This window comes from Mus musculus, chromosome 18 (assembly GCF_000001635.26).
Source record: "Mus musculus strain C57BL/6J chromosome 18, GRCm38.p6 C57BL/6J".
NCBI lineage: Eukaryota > Metazoa > Chordata > Mammalia > Rodentia > Muridae > Mus > Mus musculus.
Genome location: NC_000084.6, coordinates 39105024 through 39122701, shown reverse-complemented (window position 1 = coordinate 39122701; position 17678 = coordinate 39105024). Strand labels below are relative to the sequence as shown.

The window sequence follows — 17678 nt, the reverse complement described above, 5'->3', positions numbered from 1 at the left end:
ACCTAGAGCTTTCAGGAGTGAATCCACTGCCTAAGAGGACCACAGAGAAAAACACAAAACCAGCACAGATCAGAAGTAATATATCCTGCTAAGATCATGTTGGGGAAAAGCTATGCATGGTGGCATGCAGGTAGATGTGTGACTATAGAACTCAGAAGGAGAACTCCGGATGATCCTGAGTTCAAGGTCAGCCCGGGCTACTTAGCAAGATCCTGTTAAGAAGGAGAGGTGTAGGCTACCATTAAAGAAAAAAAAAATTTCAATACGTCATTCCTGACACCTGGAGGTGCTACCCTGGTTAGCATCCCTCTAAGCCTTCCCGAAGGCCTAAGGTATGAATTGTGAGTCCTTACTAAAACCTGCATTCGAGTAGCAGCCCCAGCACTTCTTCCCTTCACTATATAACGAGAAGATGGGTCTTCCTGCCTCTCACTTCTGCTTTGACTTTGCACAAAACCAAAGTATTGGAGTGAGAGGAATTAAGAAGAAAAGAGCCCAAACCATGATTACTCTCGATGGAAAGCAGAATCACCAAATAGGAAGGCACTCGAGAAGGTGTGGTGTGTAAGACAGAGCTCTGCACTGCCCATGCGGTGGGGTGGGGTGCACAAGCACACTGAGGCACAGAGGTTCACAAGGAGAGTGACACTAGGAAGAAACCCTGGCACAGAGGAAACAGAGCTTATCACTTGGAGGTGTCAAAGATTGTGGACGCAGATCTGCAGGCACCTCCAGAAGCAACGCCTGCCCACGGCTGCGAGTACAGCCCACCGTGCCAGTCGGTCGGCACACACTTACGCTTCTCCTGCACGTACAGGTACCCTTCCATGGTGTACGGGCTGATGGTCTTGTGCTCCAGGGGGTTTTCCTTCATCTTCTTCATCAGCGATTCCACCTCAGACCTGGTTCCTTCAAAGCGGTTTCTTGTCTGCCATGAAAGGAATTTTACTCAAATGATCAAATGAAGGAAAGCTGAAATCTCTTAATAATTCAGAAGATCAGCCTTAGATCGAAAATAAGGGGCACTGAATGGTCCAGGAAGTGGGCAAATAGTCAGTTGCAAAAGTATACCTTTGGGGCCGGGCATGGTGGCGCACGCCTTTAATCCCAGCACTCGGGAGGCAGAAGCAGGCGGATTTCTGAGTTCAAGGCCAGCCTGGTCTACAAAGTGAGTTCCAGGACAGCCAGGGCTGTACAGAGAAACCCTGTCTCAAAAAACCAAAAAAATGAAAAATAGAAAGTATACCTTTGGTTCCATACCCGAATGACTCAAACTCTAGCCATCACCAAGATCACTGAGGAAATTTAAAAAGAATGCAAACACCCAGCCTATCTCCTGAGAGCAAGTGGTGGCTCTTGGACCAGGAGCGGGCATTTTAAACAAGCATTCCAGAACAGGTGGCCCACTCATTACACATCTTTAGGATTCTGGTCCTCACCGTTCCAGTTGCAGGGAATGTAGCTGGTTGATGGTCCACAGATCCACCCGCATGAAAGGGGTGCTGCTGGCTTTCTAGGTCTTTCCCCCAGGAAGAGCAGTCTGAAACCTCTGGCTTCTCCCCAGGCCCACTCAGAACCCCAGAGGCACAGCCTAAAGCCTTCAGGTGCATCTGCATCATGGACCGATGGACCGATGGCCCACGACACTCCATGCTCAGCCACTGAGGCACTGAGTTCCTTACTGCCTGGGGGTCTCTGTTTCAAAGCCTGCCCTCAGAAGACCCCTAGGACTGGCGTGCAGCTTACCTAGCACGTATGGGAACTTGTGTTCATCCCCTGAATAAAAGGGGTGGGATTATGCTTCATAAAACCATTTCAACCATACTTCAACTTTTCTCTAAGTCCACAAAGAAACACATGAGCTCCAGACATCTAAAGGCCACGAAGTAGAAGCCATGCAGAAATATCTGGACCTAATTCCTACACTGGAGTACCTTGAGACCTGTGATCAATTGCAAAGTTTGAGAAGAGAGCTTGCCTCATGACTTAGGGCCCAAACACCCTCATCAACTCTGCACCCAAAATTCCCATGTTCAAGCCAGAGAGGCAACTGCGTTTGTGGGCACTGACTTAGACACCTTATCGGTCTTGCTAAGAACGAGGAGATAAAGAACACATTATTTGAGCTTAAGGTGAACTCCCTTTCCTACTCCTGGACACTCACGTAAGGCCTAGGGTGGCCAGGCAGCTGCTTGCACAGAAAGCAGCTAGGCAGGGCTGGGCTGAACTGGGATTTCCACTCCCAAAGGAAATCCTGACAGTTCTATGAAAAACACACATAACCAGCAGCGACGCTTCCGGGAACAGAACTGCTGCTTGAACCTGGGCTAGCTTGCATTCTGGAAACGCCAGATCCTCACTGTCCTCTGAACCCAGCCGGGACCTCACCGCACACACCTCGTGCCAATGCCAACAGAGGAAGCTCTGCGGCAAACACACCCTCTCCTGCTTCCCGCTTCTGCCCCTGCCCCCACTCACATTTTGTATGCTGATGGTCAACTGTGTCTTAAAGTCACCAAAATCCTTGGCCAGCTCATAACCATGGTGATAGAAAGTGAAGAGTCCTTGCAGGAAGGCCAGCAGCTGCAGAGAGGGGGAAAAAGGTAGAGGTCACAGAGGCCAGACGAGAGGAGAAGGATCTGGGTTTCCAAGGCTGTCTGGGAGGCCCAGAACAGGCAATATTAATAACACACACACACCGCGCAGCTCTGTGGGAAGGATACTGCCCTCCCTTGCTGCGTCACTGAGTGCTCACACCACTTTAGGCACTAACAGGACCCACCTTAATAGCGAGGAGGCACCTCAGAGACTAGTAACTTCCTCCCTAACTCACAGTGAGTGTCAACAGGGATTGGAACTCTGTTCTCCTTGGCACCAAATGCTTACCACTGCCTAAGAGCATCACCTCTTAGGAACTAAAGGCTGGAACTGTACCTTGGCTGCCTTCTAGAACATGGATAACATCAGGTTATCACATGCCGTCAGAACGTGATAAGGAAGCTGGTGTGCTCTGAGCCTGTAACCTAATGAGCAAAGTCAAATCACAGAAAATCGCCCAGGACAGGCTTTGGCCAAGGGGCAGTTCTGTGCACTTTCTTCAACTTCCCCACAGTAAACAGTAAGAACCCCTCTATGACATGACTATACACCTCCCTGGCTTATGCCATCCTGGGTGCCTTGACTCTCATTTAAACCCCCTGTACTGGCTAGTTTTGTGTCAACTTGACACGGCTGGAGTTATCACAGAGAAAGGAGCTTCAGTTGAGGAAATGCCTCCATGAGATCCAACTGTAAGGCATTGTCTCAATTAGTGATCAAGGGGGAAAGGCCCCTTGTAGGTGGGACCATCTCTGGGCTGGTAGTCTTGGTTCTATAAGAGAGCCGGCTGAGCAAGCCAGGGGAAGCAAGCCAGTAAAGAACATCCCTCCATGGCCTCTGCATCAGCTCCTGCTTTCTGACCTGCTTGAGTTCCAGTCCTGACTTCCTTGGTGACGAACAGCAGTATGGAAGTGTAAGCTGAATAAATCCTTTCCTCCCCAACTTGCTTCTTGGTCATGATGTTTGTGCAGGAATAGAGACCCTGACTAAGACACCCCCTAAGGTTAATAACGGGTAAGCATGCTCACGATCTCGTCTCCCTCATGCTGAGCGGTGGAAACACATGCTCACCAAAGTTCTCACACGATTTTTCATATTCTCAACAACCTTCCAAGGTACAGCAACCACAAGTGTGTACTTCTTCACAAAGCTGACACATGACCCTCCAGGCTCTTACCAAGTCCTCGCCAGACTGCCTGCTTTCAGAGTTTTGACATGGAGAAGGGTAGAACAGGGCTGGGAAGGACCTGCATTCTTTGCGATCACAGCTGTTTGGGCTGCTGAGGGCACACCTGGGTGTGTTGACCTCCAGAGCCCCCGCCACACCCGTTGGTCAGAAATGCGTCTGTTGTCGTCTGTGCTGTTCTAGGTACACAGCTGTACGTATTTTCCCCCACTCCACTTTTCGGAGAGGCGGTTCTCTGGAGGCCTGGGAAGGGACTGCATTCACCCTGTGCTCTGTGCACCTGCTCCTGGCAGGAGCGATTCGCACTGGAGGGGGAGTGTTAGCTTCAGGATGAACCGCATGCCCAGCCCAGCCAATGAAAGAACTTTATGCCAGTGTGGCCACAATGGCAGGAGTACATTCTAGGAATTGTCGCTTGCACCCCTGCCTTTGGCTACCAGACAACTGGAACAGATTTCCCCAGGATCTCAAGCCAGGAGAAGGAAAGCATATCTCTGAAACCTGGGGCTGGACAGAGGACAAACCTGTTTCACACAGTCCTGACAACCCATCCAATCGCAGGACAGACTGGAGCTGAGGCAGTTATGGGCAGGATTGCACCTCGACCGGAAATATTTAGTTATGCATACCTCTTACCTTCTATTTAAACCTAAACCTTGTCTCAGGGCCTCAAAGACGGACATGAGGAGGCAGGTTCACTGGAACTGTTATTTGTTCCTTTCCCAATGACCTCTGCTTTAACTGGCATCCTAAGGATGGGTGAGCAAACCTACATGTTATGGACAATAAGATCTAGGCTCTGTGACCTCAAGCTGTACTACAGAGCAATTGTGATAAAAACTGCATGGTACTGGTACAGCAACAGACAGGTAGACCAATGGAATAGAATTGAAGACCCAGAAATGAACCCACACACCTATGGTCACTTGATCTTTGACAAGGGAGCTAAAACCATCCAGTGGAAAAAAGACAGCATTTTCAACAAATGGTGCTGGCACAACTGGTGGTTATCATGTAGAAGAATGAGAATTGATCCATCCTTATCTCTCTATACAAAGCTCAAGTCTAAGTGGATCAAATAATTCCACATAAAAGCAGAGACACTGGATTCGTGGAAAGATATTGAAGAGAGGCCCCTTGGTCTTGCAAACTTTATATGCCTCAGTATAGAGGAACGCCAGGGACCAAGAAGTGGGAGTGGGGGGGGGAGAGTGGGGGGGAGGGTATGGGGGACAGTTGGGGTAGCATTTGAAATGTAAATGAAGAAAATACCTAATAAACAAAAAAAAACAGAGAAATGAAGTTTAATAAAAATAATTCATTTCACATTAAAAAAAAAAAAAGCAGAGACCCTGAAATTTATAGAGGAGAAAGTGGGGAAAAGCCTCGAAGATATGGGCACAGGGGAAAAATTCCTAAACAGAACAGCAATGGCTTGTGCTGTAAGATCAAGAATTGACAAATGGGACCTCATAAAATTGCAAAGCTTCTGTAAGGCAAAAGACACTGTCAATAAGACAAAAAGGCCACCAACAGATTGGGAAAGGATTTTGACCAATCCTAAATCTGATAGGGAACTAATATCCAATATATACAAAGAGCTCAAGAAGCTGGACTCCAGAAATTCAAATAACATCATTAAAAAATGGGGTACAGAGCTAAACAAAGAATTCTCAACTGAGGAATATTGAAGGGCTAAGAAGCACCTGAAAAAATGTCCAACATCCTTAATCATCAGGGAAATGCAAATCAACACAACCCTGAGATTCCACCTCACACCAGTCAGAATGGCTAAGATCAAAAATTCAGGTAACAGCTGATGCTGGCGAGGATGTGGAGAAAGAGGAACACTCCTCCATTCTTGGTGGGATTGCAAGCTTGTACAACCACTCTGGAAATCAGTCTGGTGGTTCCTCAGATAATTGGACATTGTTCTACCGGAAGATCCAGCAATACCTCTCCTGGGCATATACCCAGAAGATGTTCCAACTGGTAATAAGGACATATGCTCCATTATGTTCATAGTAGCCTTATTTATAGTAGCCAGAAGCTGGAAAGAACCCAAATGTCCCTCAACAGAGGAATGGATACAGAAAATGTGGTACATTTACACAATGGAGTACTACTCAGCTATTAAAAACAATCAATTTATGAAATTCTTGGGCAAATGAATGTATCTGGAGGATATCGTCCTTAGTGAGGTAACCCAATCACACAAAAGAAGTTACTTGATATGCACTCACTGATAAGTGGATATTAGCCCAGAAACTTAGAATACCCAAGATACAATTTGCAAAACACAAGAAAATCAAGAAGAAGGAAGACCAACGTGTGGATACTTCATTCCTCCTTAGAATAGGGAACAAAATACCTGTGGAAGGAGTTACAGAGACAAAGTTTGGAGCTAAGTCGAAAGGATGGACCATCCAGAGACTACCCCACCCGGGGATCCATCCATAATCAGCCACCAAACCCAGACACTATTGCATGCTCACAGTCATCCGTTGGATGGATCACAGGGCCCCCAATGAAGGAGTTAGAGAAAGTACCCAAGGAGCTGAAGGGGTCTGCAACCCTATAGGCGGAACAACAATATGAACTAACCAGTACCCCCAGAGCTTGTGTCTCTAGCTGCATATGTAGCAGAAGATGGCTTAGTCGGCCATCATTAGGAAGAGAGGCCCCTTGGTCTTGCAAACTTTACATGCCCCAGTACAGGGGAGCACCAGGGTCAAGAAGCTGGAGTGGGTGGGTTGGGGAGCAGGGCAGGGGGAAGGTATAGAGAACTTTCAGGATAGCATTTGAAATGTAAATAAAGAAAATAAACAAAAACAAACAAACAAACAAACCTAGGCCCTGTCCCTAACAACTCCAGAAGTCATATTAAAATGGTAGTGTGACTTCTCACTGTTTTGTCCCTTTGTATTCTAATGGGAGGTCAAGGAGGAGGCATTGTTGGGCTCTCTGTCTGTAAAATATCTAGTGATAACTTAAGTCAGTAACTAAGCATTAATGCCCTAGAGTACCAAAGGCCAGTACTGAACTCTTTCCTTCAGAGATAACGAGAGCTTCAAGGAGAAGAAGGCACATATCCCTTTCCTTCCACACAACTTCAGAAATAGAGAAGATGGGCTCTGCTGATGTCTGGGTATCCACAGTGAAGGCCGCTCCTCCCTCTCCTTCCTCCCTGCAAGTACAGCTGAAAGGCTGGGCCCCACACTGCTCCCAAGCCCTAAGAGCCTGCTTTCTGTTTACATTTTTCATTGTTTTATTGTTTTATGTGTATAGATGTTTTGCCTGCATGAATGTCTACTCATCGTGTACACACAGTGCCTAGAGAGGCTAGAAGAGGTCATCAGATCTCCTGAAACCAGAATTACAGATGGCTGTGAACCACTGCATAGGTGCTGGAAGTGGAGCCTGGGTCCTCTAAAAGAGCAGCCAGTGCTCCCAGCACAGAGCCATCTCTCCAGCCCTTAGGCTCTGTAAGACTGATGCCCAAGATAAGCTACAGTCACTGCTGTGAGCTGAGCCTTCCCTTCACTGAAAGTAAACAGGACCAGTCTTACTGAGTGTCTACACTGTCTCAAATAGCAGAACCTAGGCACAACCAAGTCCTGTTGAAGCAGAAGAGGGGTGGATGGCTAAGATTTATATTGGTTTTCACTTCCATTGGTCTTATTTTTATAGGAAATATTAACTAACTTATATAAAAATATAAAATAATAAATACAATATAAAAGTAATCTTCCTTGTGTGCTGTCATTTGGGCCCTCTCTTCTCCCCTCACAGCATTTCCCCCTGCCATCTCTCTATATCCCTCTCCACAGGAGGCACAAGGACCAGATATACCACCAAAAAATGCTTCCACCCTAACACAGGGAGGCATTTCTAAATCATGGAATGCCAAGGGTTGCGGGCAAGTCACTCCAGTTAGGAGAGGAAGAGAAAGACACATTCCCCACAGACTTCCACAGAAGCATGGCCATGCCAACACCTCACTCAGCCTTCCTTCATCCAGAACTTCTACGGAAAGGAAGCCCATTGGGAGTACTTTGTTACAGCAGCCCCAGCAAACCAGCATAGTTACCAAGGATAGAGAACAGCGAGCTGCCGAGGGAGGCAAAGCTGGTTTGGGTAAGTCACACAACTCCTTTCACCCATCTTCAGCAGGAAGGATAATGGTATGTATTATTTCACAGGGATGTCGGAAGTCAATCAGAGATGGGAAGGGCTTGCCATACAGTGTAAAGAAGCTGTTCCATAAAGAGACAGTCAGAATGTGTTAGAGGACACACTGCTATGAGCGGGGACAGGCTGGGCGGGGAAGCCCCCTATAGGAAGCAAGCGACGAGGGAAGAATGAAGCCTTACAATGGGATAAATAATGGGAAAGGAGAAGAAGACAGTGGTGCAAGTACTTGTGACACAACTCTGAGGTGGAGAGACCAGTGGGACAACTTCTCGAGCGCTCTAACCAACCTTCAGGTGTGGAATCTCAGGGCACAGACAGAACACGGCTTCAGCTTCATGACATCAGGTGTCTGCAACGTACACCTCTAGAACATGGGATGTCTCAACAAGAAGGTACAGGCTTCATTCAGGCACACATACCAGATGGGCGGACGGAAGGAAGGACAAACGGGAGAGTGGGGAGGAGAAAGCCGGGGAGAAATGGACAAACGGACAGATGAATTAGATCTCAGTAGTGCCACTTTCCTTCCTTGGAACTCACTGTGTAACTGGGGGTGACTGTGAACTTCAGATCCTCTTGCCTCGAACTCCCTCCCAAGTGCTAGAACTGCAGATGTGTGCCACCACATCTGCCTTCTGCAGTGTTAGGGATCAAGTCCAGGCCCTCATGGCAATCACTTTTATCAACTGAGCTACAGCCCCACGCCCTATGTTTGTTTTTTCTATCTAAGGCCAATCATATACATATACATATACCGGGACTTTGAATTATTTTCTAAGAAACAAGCTAACATGGTCAATATGTCTATAGGTTAGCCCTCCAGGGAACCTAAATGCTCAGTGACTGACACCTGTGTACTCAGCAATCACATTCAATGGATTCTTGTAGTGTCTTTCCTGCTGGTAATCAGTCATATGCCATTTCACAGTGAGGAACCAAGCCATCCCAGCTCACAAAGTGGCTTTCAACGTGTTAGAAATGCAACTGTCCTCTTCTATCCCAGTCTGAACCCTGAAGGGCTGGGCCTGTAATCTGCATTTTAGTGAGCCCCCAAGGCAGGGTGCTGTGCAATGCTATTGAAAATACATTGTACAAAAGGACAACATGAAGTAAGTCTATGATTTTACTTTTCTTCCTTCATTATATGACTCCATCCTAAATACACCTGTGAGGATATGTACTGGTTTTATCCCTCTTTTCAAAGGGAGACACATAGACACACTTAGATGTAATCCTGTGCAAGGTCTCGCCTAGTAAGCAGCAGAGCTGGAACTGCCTCTGCAAATGTTTTTGTTTTGTTTTGTTTTGTTTTTAACAAAAATGTAAGGATGGATGGTGATGAAGAGGAGGAGGGAGCAAAAGAGGAAGAAGAGAAGTTCAGCCGAATGAAGCAGGCCAAGCCTATGCAGCAGGCAACAAACGTGTGAGAAGTCAACACCTATTGTATGTGAGGGTTTGTGGGTGCCAATCAACCCAAACTAATAGGCATGATACATAATTGGCTCAATGTGCCTACTGAAAAGATCAAATCAAAAGTCATATGGGCTGGCTGGAATTAATAGTCACCAAAAATAAGCATATTTTGCTTAAGAATACTATTTCTTACCTTTAGAAAGGTCTTTTTACAGCTAATTTTTAAAAACTCTTCATACATGAATGCATTTTGACAAGGTTCAGTCTTCACCCTTCCCAACCTCTCTCTCCTGTCCCTTTCCCTATCATTCTCCCAACTCCTCATGTCCGTCTGTCTATCTGTTTCTGTCTCTCTCTCACATACACACAGTCTCTGTCTCTGACTCTCTCTCTCTCTCTCTCTCTCTCTCTCTCTCTCTCTCACACACACACACACACACACTCCCTACTGAGTCAGTCAGAGGTGTCCAGCATGGGCAATCTACCAGAGGCCTGACAAAGGCTGGCATGCTCTCCCCTGATAACTGCTGACTGACTACCTGTGGTTTCCCACCTAGGAGTGTGCCCTGGGAGGCCCCATGCAGGGACACTGACAAGCTTGACCGTCTATGGGTTTTTGGTGGACAACCTGGAAAAGTAAAACCTTTAATGTATACAGACACCCTAAGCTTGAGTCTAAATCAGAGGCTGTATTGCGGCAGACAGCAGCAAAGACCTGATGATTTTTAAGTGGCGGCTCTTGTTGGCCTGGAGTCTCCATGAAGTTTTCCTTATGTGGAACCCATGCTCAGGGCCCACTGTAGGCAAAGTGGCACCACAGCTGAATGAAACCATAATGATGACGGGACAACCTAAAGGTCACACTCTTTCCACATGGCACTCTTTCATGCCCAGTGGGATGGTGGCCAAGTCTGAATTCCATCATGGTCCCTGACGCGAATCTGTGCTGTTCTATTTGCTTATAACAAATCTACTGTGAAAAATCACCTTATATCCAACTTGACTGGGTTAGAGGGGCTCTGGAGTCAGGGGCAGGATGAGGTCACTACAGTGTCCATTCCACTGCTTCCTGCAGTTACCCCTACATCTGGATTAGTGATGGAAGAGTGGGACGGAGCAGAAAGGTTAGACAGCGATTATTTTCCAGCAGTGTGGTAGGCATTCCCTGGACTCCCATTTGCACTTTCCCTCTGCAGAGTAAATAGTCTGACAGTAGGTAGCCAGAGGCAAGGCAGATGCTGACTATACCATCTCCATCACTGAGCTGGGAAGAGTCCAGGGAGCCAAAGTGACAGGGCTCTGGCCCTGAAAGGAAGGCACAGCCCTGGGCTGGGCTGCTCAACCTCCTCCTGTAGGGTGCACAGCATCATTACCTGCTGGCTAGTTCAGATGAACAAAACAGCTACTCACAGGCTCTACAAACTCAAACATCTTTCTCTCTTGCACTTCCTGCACCTTAAAGACATACTCCAGGGATACTTCGTAGAAATGTTGCCGAACCAGGTCCACTTGGCTGTCTGCCTGCAAACGACAGAATTTAACAGGAAACCAAATCATTACCTAAGGAGTTCACAATGCCAGGGGAAAAAATATATACAAAGGTGAAATTTTAAAATAAATCAAACAGCATGATACTGAAGACAAATGGTAAGCTACTGAACATACTGAACACTATGCCATATGAGAGAGAGAGAGAGAGAGAGAGAGAGAGAGAGAGAGAGAGAGAGTGTGTAAATATTAGTTGAAGAACAGATACTTTTTTGAGTGCAAACTTCCTAGTCATTGAAGAACACACTGCTTTTTAACATATCATCATTGTCCACTAGATGGCAGCATCATTCCACACTGCTGCCCGTTAACTACCCCCACCCCACCCCCCACCCCCACCATGGACTTAATGGACTCAAACAGGGAAAACGGAGGCAGCTCTGTGGATGCCAAGCTGAGTTTTCTTTCCAAATTAACTACTTTTTAAAAGAATTTTCAATGGTGTTCTTTTAAATTCAAATCCAAGGAACCCAGGAGCAAGCCAGAGAATGTTTTTTTTTTTTTTTCCTTCTTTTTTATGGTGCATGGAGAGCTACCTATGGTCTTAATGTTCTGTAAGCTTACACTCCTAACCCTTTGTTTTTTGAGACAGGGTCCCTTCCTACATAGCCCAGGATGGCCTTGAACTCATAATCCTCCTCCCTTGGCCTAGCAAGTACTGGTATTACAGGTTTCTGCCACCATGCTCAATCAAAGAAGATTTTCTTTAAAAAAAAAGATTAACAATGCTTAAAATACAGATATGAGGCTAAAATAGTGTAAAAACTAAAAAAGAGGAAAAGGTAAGTATCAAATACTGTATTGAAACAATAAAATGTGATTATTAAGGAAACGTAACCAGCGTGTTTCAGATGCCAGTCTTGTAAGTCACTGATACGAGGCAGGAGATCAAGATTGCCCTAGATGGGTGACAGTGCAGCCTTGAGTCCAAGGGCAAGAAAAGAGCAAGACAGATCCCAGCCTGAAAGGGAGAGGCACTCAGAAACAGGCACAGCCACTCGGGAGACAGGGGGCAGCACTGAGCTCCTCTGCCACTGGCAGGTTAGAGAGCACAGAAGAGGGTGGGGCAAGGAGGGCGTGGCCCCGGAGGAGGCTTGGGCTAGCTTCTCAGATCTCCAATCCAGGTACTGGCTCACAAATAACAATTAGCATGTACCCCAGGACCATGCGTAGCTGATACCACGCAGGAGCTCTGTGCTCCCTTACCTCCTGTAGCTGGGATTCCTTCTTTTTGGAAGACAAATTCAAATGTTTTTCTAAGGTGCCGCAGTACTTCTCGGTCTCTTTGTCATACTTCTTTTTGGCTTCCTGGGGATGGGGAGAAGGGGAGGAGAAAGAATAAGAGGTTACTGGGGTGAGGTGGCTGGATCCCTCAGGACCTCTGTGTGCTCCCTCTACCCACAGTGATGAGTGCTCCTCAGATGGACACTGAGGCAGGCAACTCCCAGACCAAAAGCAGAAGCACCCCTGCTGCCCACTGATGGGGCCTGTGATGACAACCGTGGGGGACGGACACCCAGGGAGTGTAACTGGGTGGGCATAGGACAGACTGGAGAGCAGGGACAGCATGGGACAAACCTGTTGTGGCTCACATAACTATGAGTCAAGGAAATGGGACATGGAAACTCTCTCCTTCCATTGAGAAGTTTTTATTGGCTTAAATTATTGTCTAAAGATGAAAAATAATTTAATAATATACATGTCAACCTGTGTTCTCCCACCAAGCTCTTGAGTCACCAACGTTCTATTTTTACTCCCTATTTTATAGGTAAGGAAACTCAGAAGGAAGCCAATTTACAAAATGTCCCAGAGAATGACAGAGCTGACGACAAGCTAACACTATCTGCCCACGCTCTGCCCACTTGAGACACAGTCACAGGCTGACTCCTTGCTCTCCACACTTCAGTGGGCAGGGCAAGCTAGAGGATAAGAAGCCACTCTGGTCCTACACCAATGCTCAGTTATCCTAACTCAGTGTCAGTCCTGCTTTTGACTCAGGGAGATGTTTTGTGCAACTCTAAAGCCTGTAAGAAAAAGGTGTTTCCAGCCAAATAAAGAAGCCATCTCACTATCCATGTAACAAATTCATGATGAGCAGTCACTCCGTCCTAGGCTCTGCTTTAGGCAGTGACTTCTCCTCTCCCATGATGGGAGCATTCTAGTAGGAAGAGAAACACAGCTACCAGGAAACAAATAAGCAATATAATGACAGACACTGCAAGAGCTTAAGGGGGGTGGGGGGGGGGGAGTGATAAAGGGTAAGGCCTCAGTGGGAAGAGGAGATGTAAGCTGAGACCTGCTCAACACCTGAGGAGGCAGGAGGTTGGCTTCCAGGAAAGAGGGCCACAAACAGTGCTAATGCCTTAGGGTAGAACACTCTGAGCCAAGTTCTCCTAAGCACCCTTATTTACCTGGTCAACAGCAAGATCCTAAGCATCCCAGAGAGCAGAAAATGGTCACATACCTACTTAGCAGGCATGAATCCATTTCTATAGATCTGAGGTTGGTTTAAGAGCCTACTCATACGCAAACCATGAAGCGAGCAAATACGAATGAAGAGAAGACTTATAGAAACACTTTCCCCTCCAAGTCTGAGAAAGGTCCCAGCAAGCAACTCTCGTCCATTAACCCACAAGCCTGGGGCTGGATTCCAATTCCACTCAGTGCTCATATCACACATATCCACTCTCACCGGCCCAGTGGCCAGCAACCCCACAGAGCATCCTAGGGCCAGGCAGTGTCACTGGCCAGAGCTTAGAAAAGGCCAGGAAACTCGAGTCACTGTCATTCTGTAACTTTCAGGGGACTGGAGCCTCCACGGTCCATGGTCAATGGAGAGCCATAATTAGAGAAGACAGCAGAGAGACAGGAGGAAAGAAAAAGCAGTCGTCCCCATATATGAGACAGTGGACTTGCAGGGAAAGTCCTAAAACATAGTATGGCAGCAGCCTGTCTCACTGCTATCACACACTCGACGAGAGCAAACGCAGAAAGCACAGCTTTATCCTGGCTTACTTCCAGTGCAGCAAGTACATAAGCCGTGGTGCTAGGGGTCTGAGGCAGTTGGGCACGCTGCATCCAGAGTTAGTGATGCAGAGGGAGCGAGTGCTGGAGCTCAGCTAGCTTTCTCTTTTCCTTCTTGAGGAAATATTATTTTGATTATGTGCACTTCTGTGCGTCTATCTAGGGCTACGTGCATATAAGCACAGGTGCCTTTGGAAGCTAGGAGATAGAAACTGAATGCCCTAAAATCGGAGTTGCAGGTTGTTAAGAGCCGTCTGATGTGGATGCTGGAAACTGAACTTAGGCCCTCTGGAAGGATGATGTGTGTCCCCCTTAACTACTAAGATAGAGCACCACCCCTTTTACGTTTCAATATTTATTTTATTTTTTATTTTGTATGTATACATCATATGAATGGGCACCTGAGTTCCAGGTGCCCAAAGAGACCAGAATAGGGAGTAGGATCCGTAACTTTTAATTTTTTTCTTAAACCTATTCTTAATGATGGTTCTTAAATGCTTTAACCTCCCTTGTAGCCCACCACCCACCACAGGTAGTGAAAAAGAAAGCACACAGGACACAGGGAAGGGAGCCTGTTTAGAAATGGTTCTTTGGAGCAACTCCTGTCTGTGTTGTCAGGAACTGGCAGTTCTGTTCACAGATCAGCAGCGGCAGCTCAATCCACTCGCAAACATTTCACAGATCCTCCAGCAGTCCGGTCTCGTAGAGTCAGGATAGCAAACACGGATCAGCAGGAGTGGCACTCTCTACCTAGCCTAGGCACCAGTCAGCAGGAGGGACCAGGAGGAACAGGAGGCGCTCTTGGCTGTGCCTCTCTCAGGGAAGTGAAAATCAGCAGAGACTAAAGACCCACAAGCATTGCACAGCCAGCTGTACCAGCATGCCTAGCTCGGCCTCCGTCACTGTCCATCAAGTCCTTTTTATACGCCTTCTAAACATCACGTGTTCTCCACGGGTCTTGCCCCAGCACGGGTTTTCTTTCAGCATGGGCATCTATCTCAAGCAACATCACTCTGCCAATCAGCCTGAGTCCGAGGAGGCATGAAACTGCAGCACACCAGAAGTTTCTTGGTGCAATTTTCTCTATGGAGTCCCAACAAATGCATCTCAACTATGCAATGTGAGGTGGACCAATACATGTGTGTTGTTAGCCAAGAACCCTTCATCGCATGTCCTTTCTCATGCTTGCATTAGCAGAACATCCTGTCTCCTGTAACTGCTTCAGGGAAACACTCCTTCACAAGGCTGCCTTAGTCTTGCACCTGGGCCCACCTCAACTAAATGTTCTTCCACATGTTTGTCCCAGCAAAATACCATCCAACTACTTTCCAAAGAACCCGTAAGTTTCCTTCAAGGATCCCCTGCAGCTGAAGTTACAGATGGTAAGCTGCCCAACATGGGTACCAGTAACCAAACCTCGGTACTCTGCGAGAGCAGTACAGCCTAAACCATCTATCCAGACCCTGGCGTTCTCATTTTTCTGTAGCCCAGGTTCCTAGCTCAGGAGATACCACTGCCTACATGTAGGTGGTCCCAGAGGACCACCTCTTTGGAAGTTTCAGACCCTGTCAGGTTAGCAGTCAATATTAACCGTCACATTAAGGTAATAGTCCCCAGGTGGGTGCATTATTTAGGCACTTAGGACTTAAGGAAGTCTCTACCTTCCAGAGAGTGACACCACTGAGGGACAGATACAGAACAGGGTCTGGATCCTGGAATATATATAATTTCTACTCTAGCGTGGCAAATTCTAAGCATCTCTTTCTAGGGTTCTTCTCTCTATACAGTGTGACTAGACAAGACCATCACTCAAGTTTAATCTTCCAGATCACAACTCTGCAATAAAATAACATTCTGCCTTCACAGAGTCACTTGGATTCAGTGAAGTAAACTACATCCACGGCATGGTGATGATGGTGAGGAGGTAATTACTGAGGTGCCAATAGCAACTATGTCGTGATAATGGAGGTCACAGAGGCCACTTATAGTACTGGTGGTGATACCAGTGGTGTTGCTGCTGGTAGTAACTGTCATAGTAATGATGATGGCACTTGTTATGATGGTGGTAGTATTGGTAGTCATGATTGGTGGAGGTGATAATGGTTGAACTGGCAAATTTTAGGTCAACTTGATATAAGCTGGAGCCATTTGTGAAGAAAGAAGAAAGAACCTCTACTGAGAAAATGCCACCACCATATTGACCTACATTACAGTTCCTTGACTGATGTGGATGGTGGGGCTGCTCCTGGGCTGGTGGTCCTAGGTGCTACAAGAAAGCAAGGCTGAGCAAGCCAGGAGGAACAAGGCCGTAAGCAGTGCGCTTCTGTGGCTTTTTCTTCAGTTCCTGCCTCTAGGTTCCTGCCTTGAGTTCCTTCCCTGACTTCCTTTGGTGATACCCTTTCTTCTTCAAGTTGGCTTTGATCATGGTGCTTTACCCCAGCCACTGAAATGCTAACTGAGACAACGGTGGTAATGGTGATAATGCTAGTGGTAGTGGGTGCTGCTGCTGCTGCTGCTGCAGCTATTGCTGCTGCTGCTGCTATTCTCACCAGAGATGGTAATCGCAACGGTGATATTGGTAGTTGGCAATGGTAGTGCTGATGATGGTAAGATCCTTGTCATCCACAACCACTTCCCTTTCATCAAATGCAACATTTGACTTGCACATATCAACGTGATGAAAGAAACCCTCCTTGACCACATACCACAATTTGGAACTAGAGATTTGTCTATAGCTTTGTATCTAATGCCTTTCTCTTTTGCAGGAAGAACCATATCTGCTTGTTAGCCACCAACCCTAACTCTCACATATATTATTTTGTGTTGGTTTTATTTTTAAAAGTGTGCATGGGGGCAGGGTTTACAGGCCATCAGATACCCTGGAGCTGGAATTACCGGCAGTTGTGAGCAAACCAATGGGTCCTCTGGGAAAGAAAATGCACTAGTCCACTGAACCACCTCTTCAGCTTTTCTCGTCTACTCTCAGTGTGTAGCTCGCGTCATAACGACGAGTGAATGGCTGAATGGCGAACACTGTCCTTCCGTTCAAATAGCCATGGATACATAATACTTTAAGTACCTTATATGAATTCGCTCATTTATTCTTAAGAACTCCACAGGGTAAGGTTTTATGATCTCCCTTTTAAGATGAGGAAATAGGAATGTGGGGGGTTAGAAACCTTACCAAGTTCACAGGCAAGTTGAAGAAGTGAAATTTAGAACACACAGCCTAGTTCTAGGTCAACTCTTAACCACCACGCTCAAGTGTCCGTTCTACTTTGAATACAAAGCACAGCATTACAACTCTATCTCATGTGCAGAAAAAGCCAACCTGCTCTATCTAGAAACATAAGCTTAGGGCCACTATTATGTCAAGATCTGGGGTCACACTTTATTCCTGAACAGCCTCTAGCACAAGTAGTTCTAAGGCCTTGTTATGGTTAGTGCTAACTGTGGACTTGACAAAAATCTAGAATCACCTAGAAGACAGGCTTCAACATACCTATGGGGGGATTATCTTGATTACGTGAACTGATCAGGGAAGACCCTTCCACTGTGGGAGTCACCTGTCAGAGTAGGACCCTGCACAGTACTGGGAGGTCCGAGGAGAAGAAGCAGGGTACACTGCTCTCTGTGTCTTGGCTGTGAATGTGACCTGCCCAGTTTTCTCAAGCACGTACCCATGTGACTCATGATGCACTGTATCCTGGAACTG

General features: G+C 46.8%; 1 protein-coding gene across 12 annotated transcripts in view; it reads right to left on the bottom strand.

Annotated features, from left to right (window-relative positions):
• Arhgap26 (Rho GTPase activating protein 26) overlaps positions 1–17678 on the bottom strand; it is a 774669-nt gene that overhangs the window by 253584 nt on the left and 503407 nt on the right. For all 12 annotated transcript variants that reach the window (XM_030250607.1, XM_017317984.1, XM_017317986.1 and 9 more), the window contains 4 exons: positions 12146–12247; positions 10802–10912; positions 2479–2583; positions 799–928 (listed from right to left, as the gene is read on the bottom strand). In XM_030250607.1, the coding sequence (XP_030106467.1) occupies positions 799–928; positions 2479–2583; positions 10802–10912; positions 12146–12247 (448 nt within the window). The remainder of the gene's footprint in view (positions 1–798; positions 929–2478; positions 2584–10801; positions 10913–12145; positions 12248–17678) is intronic.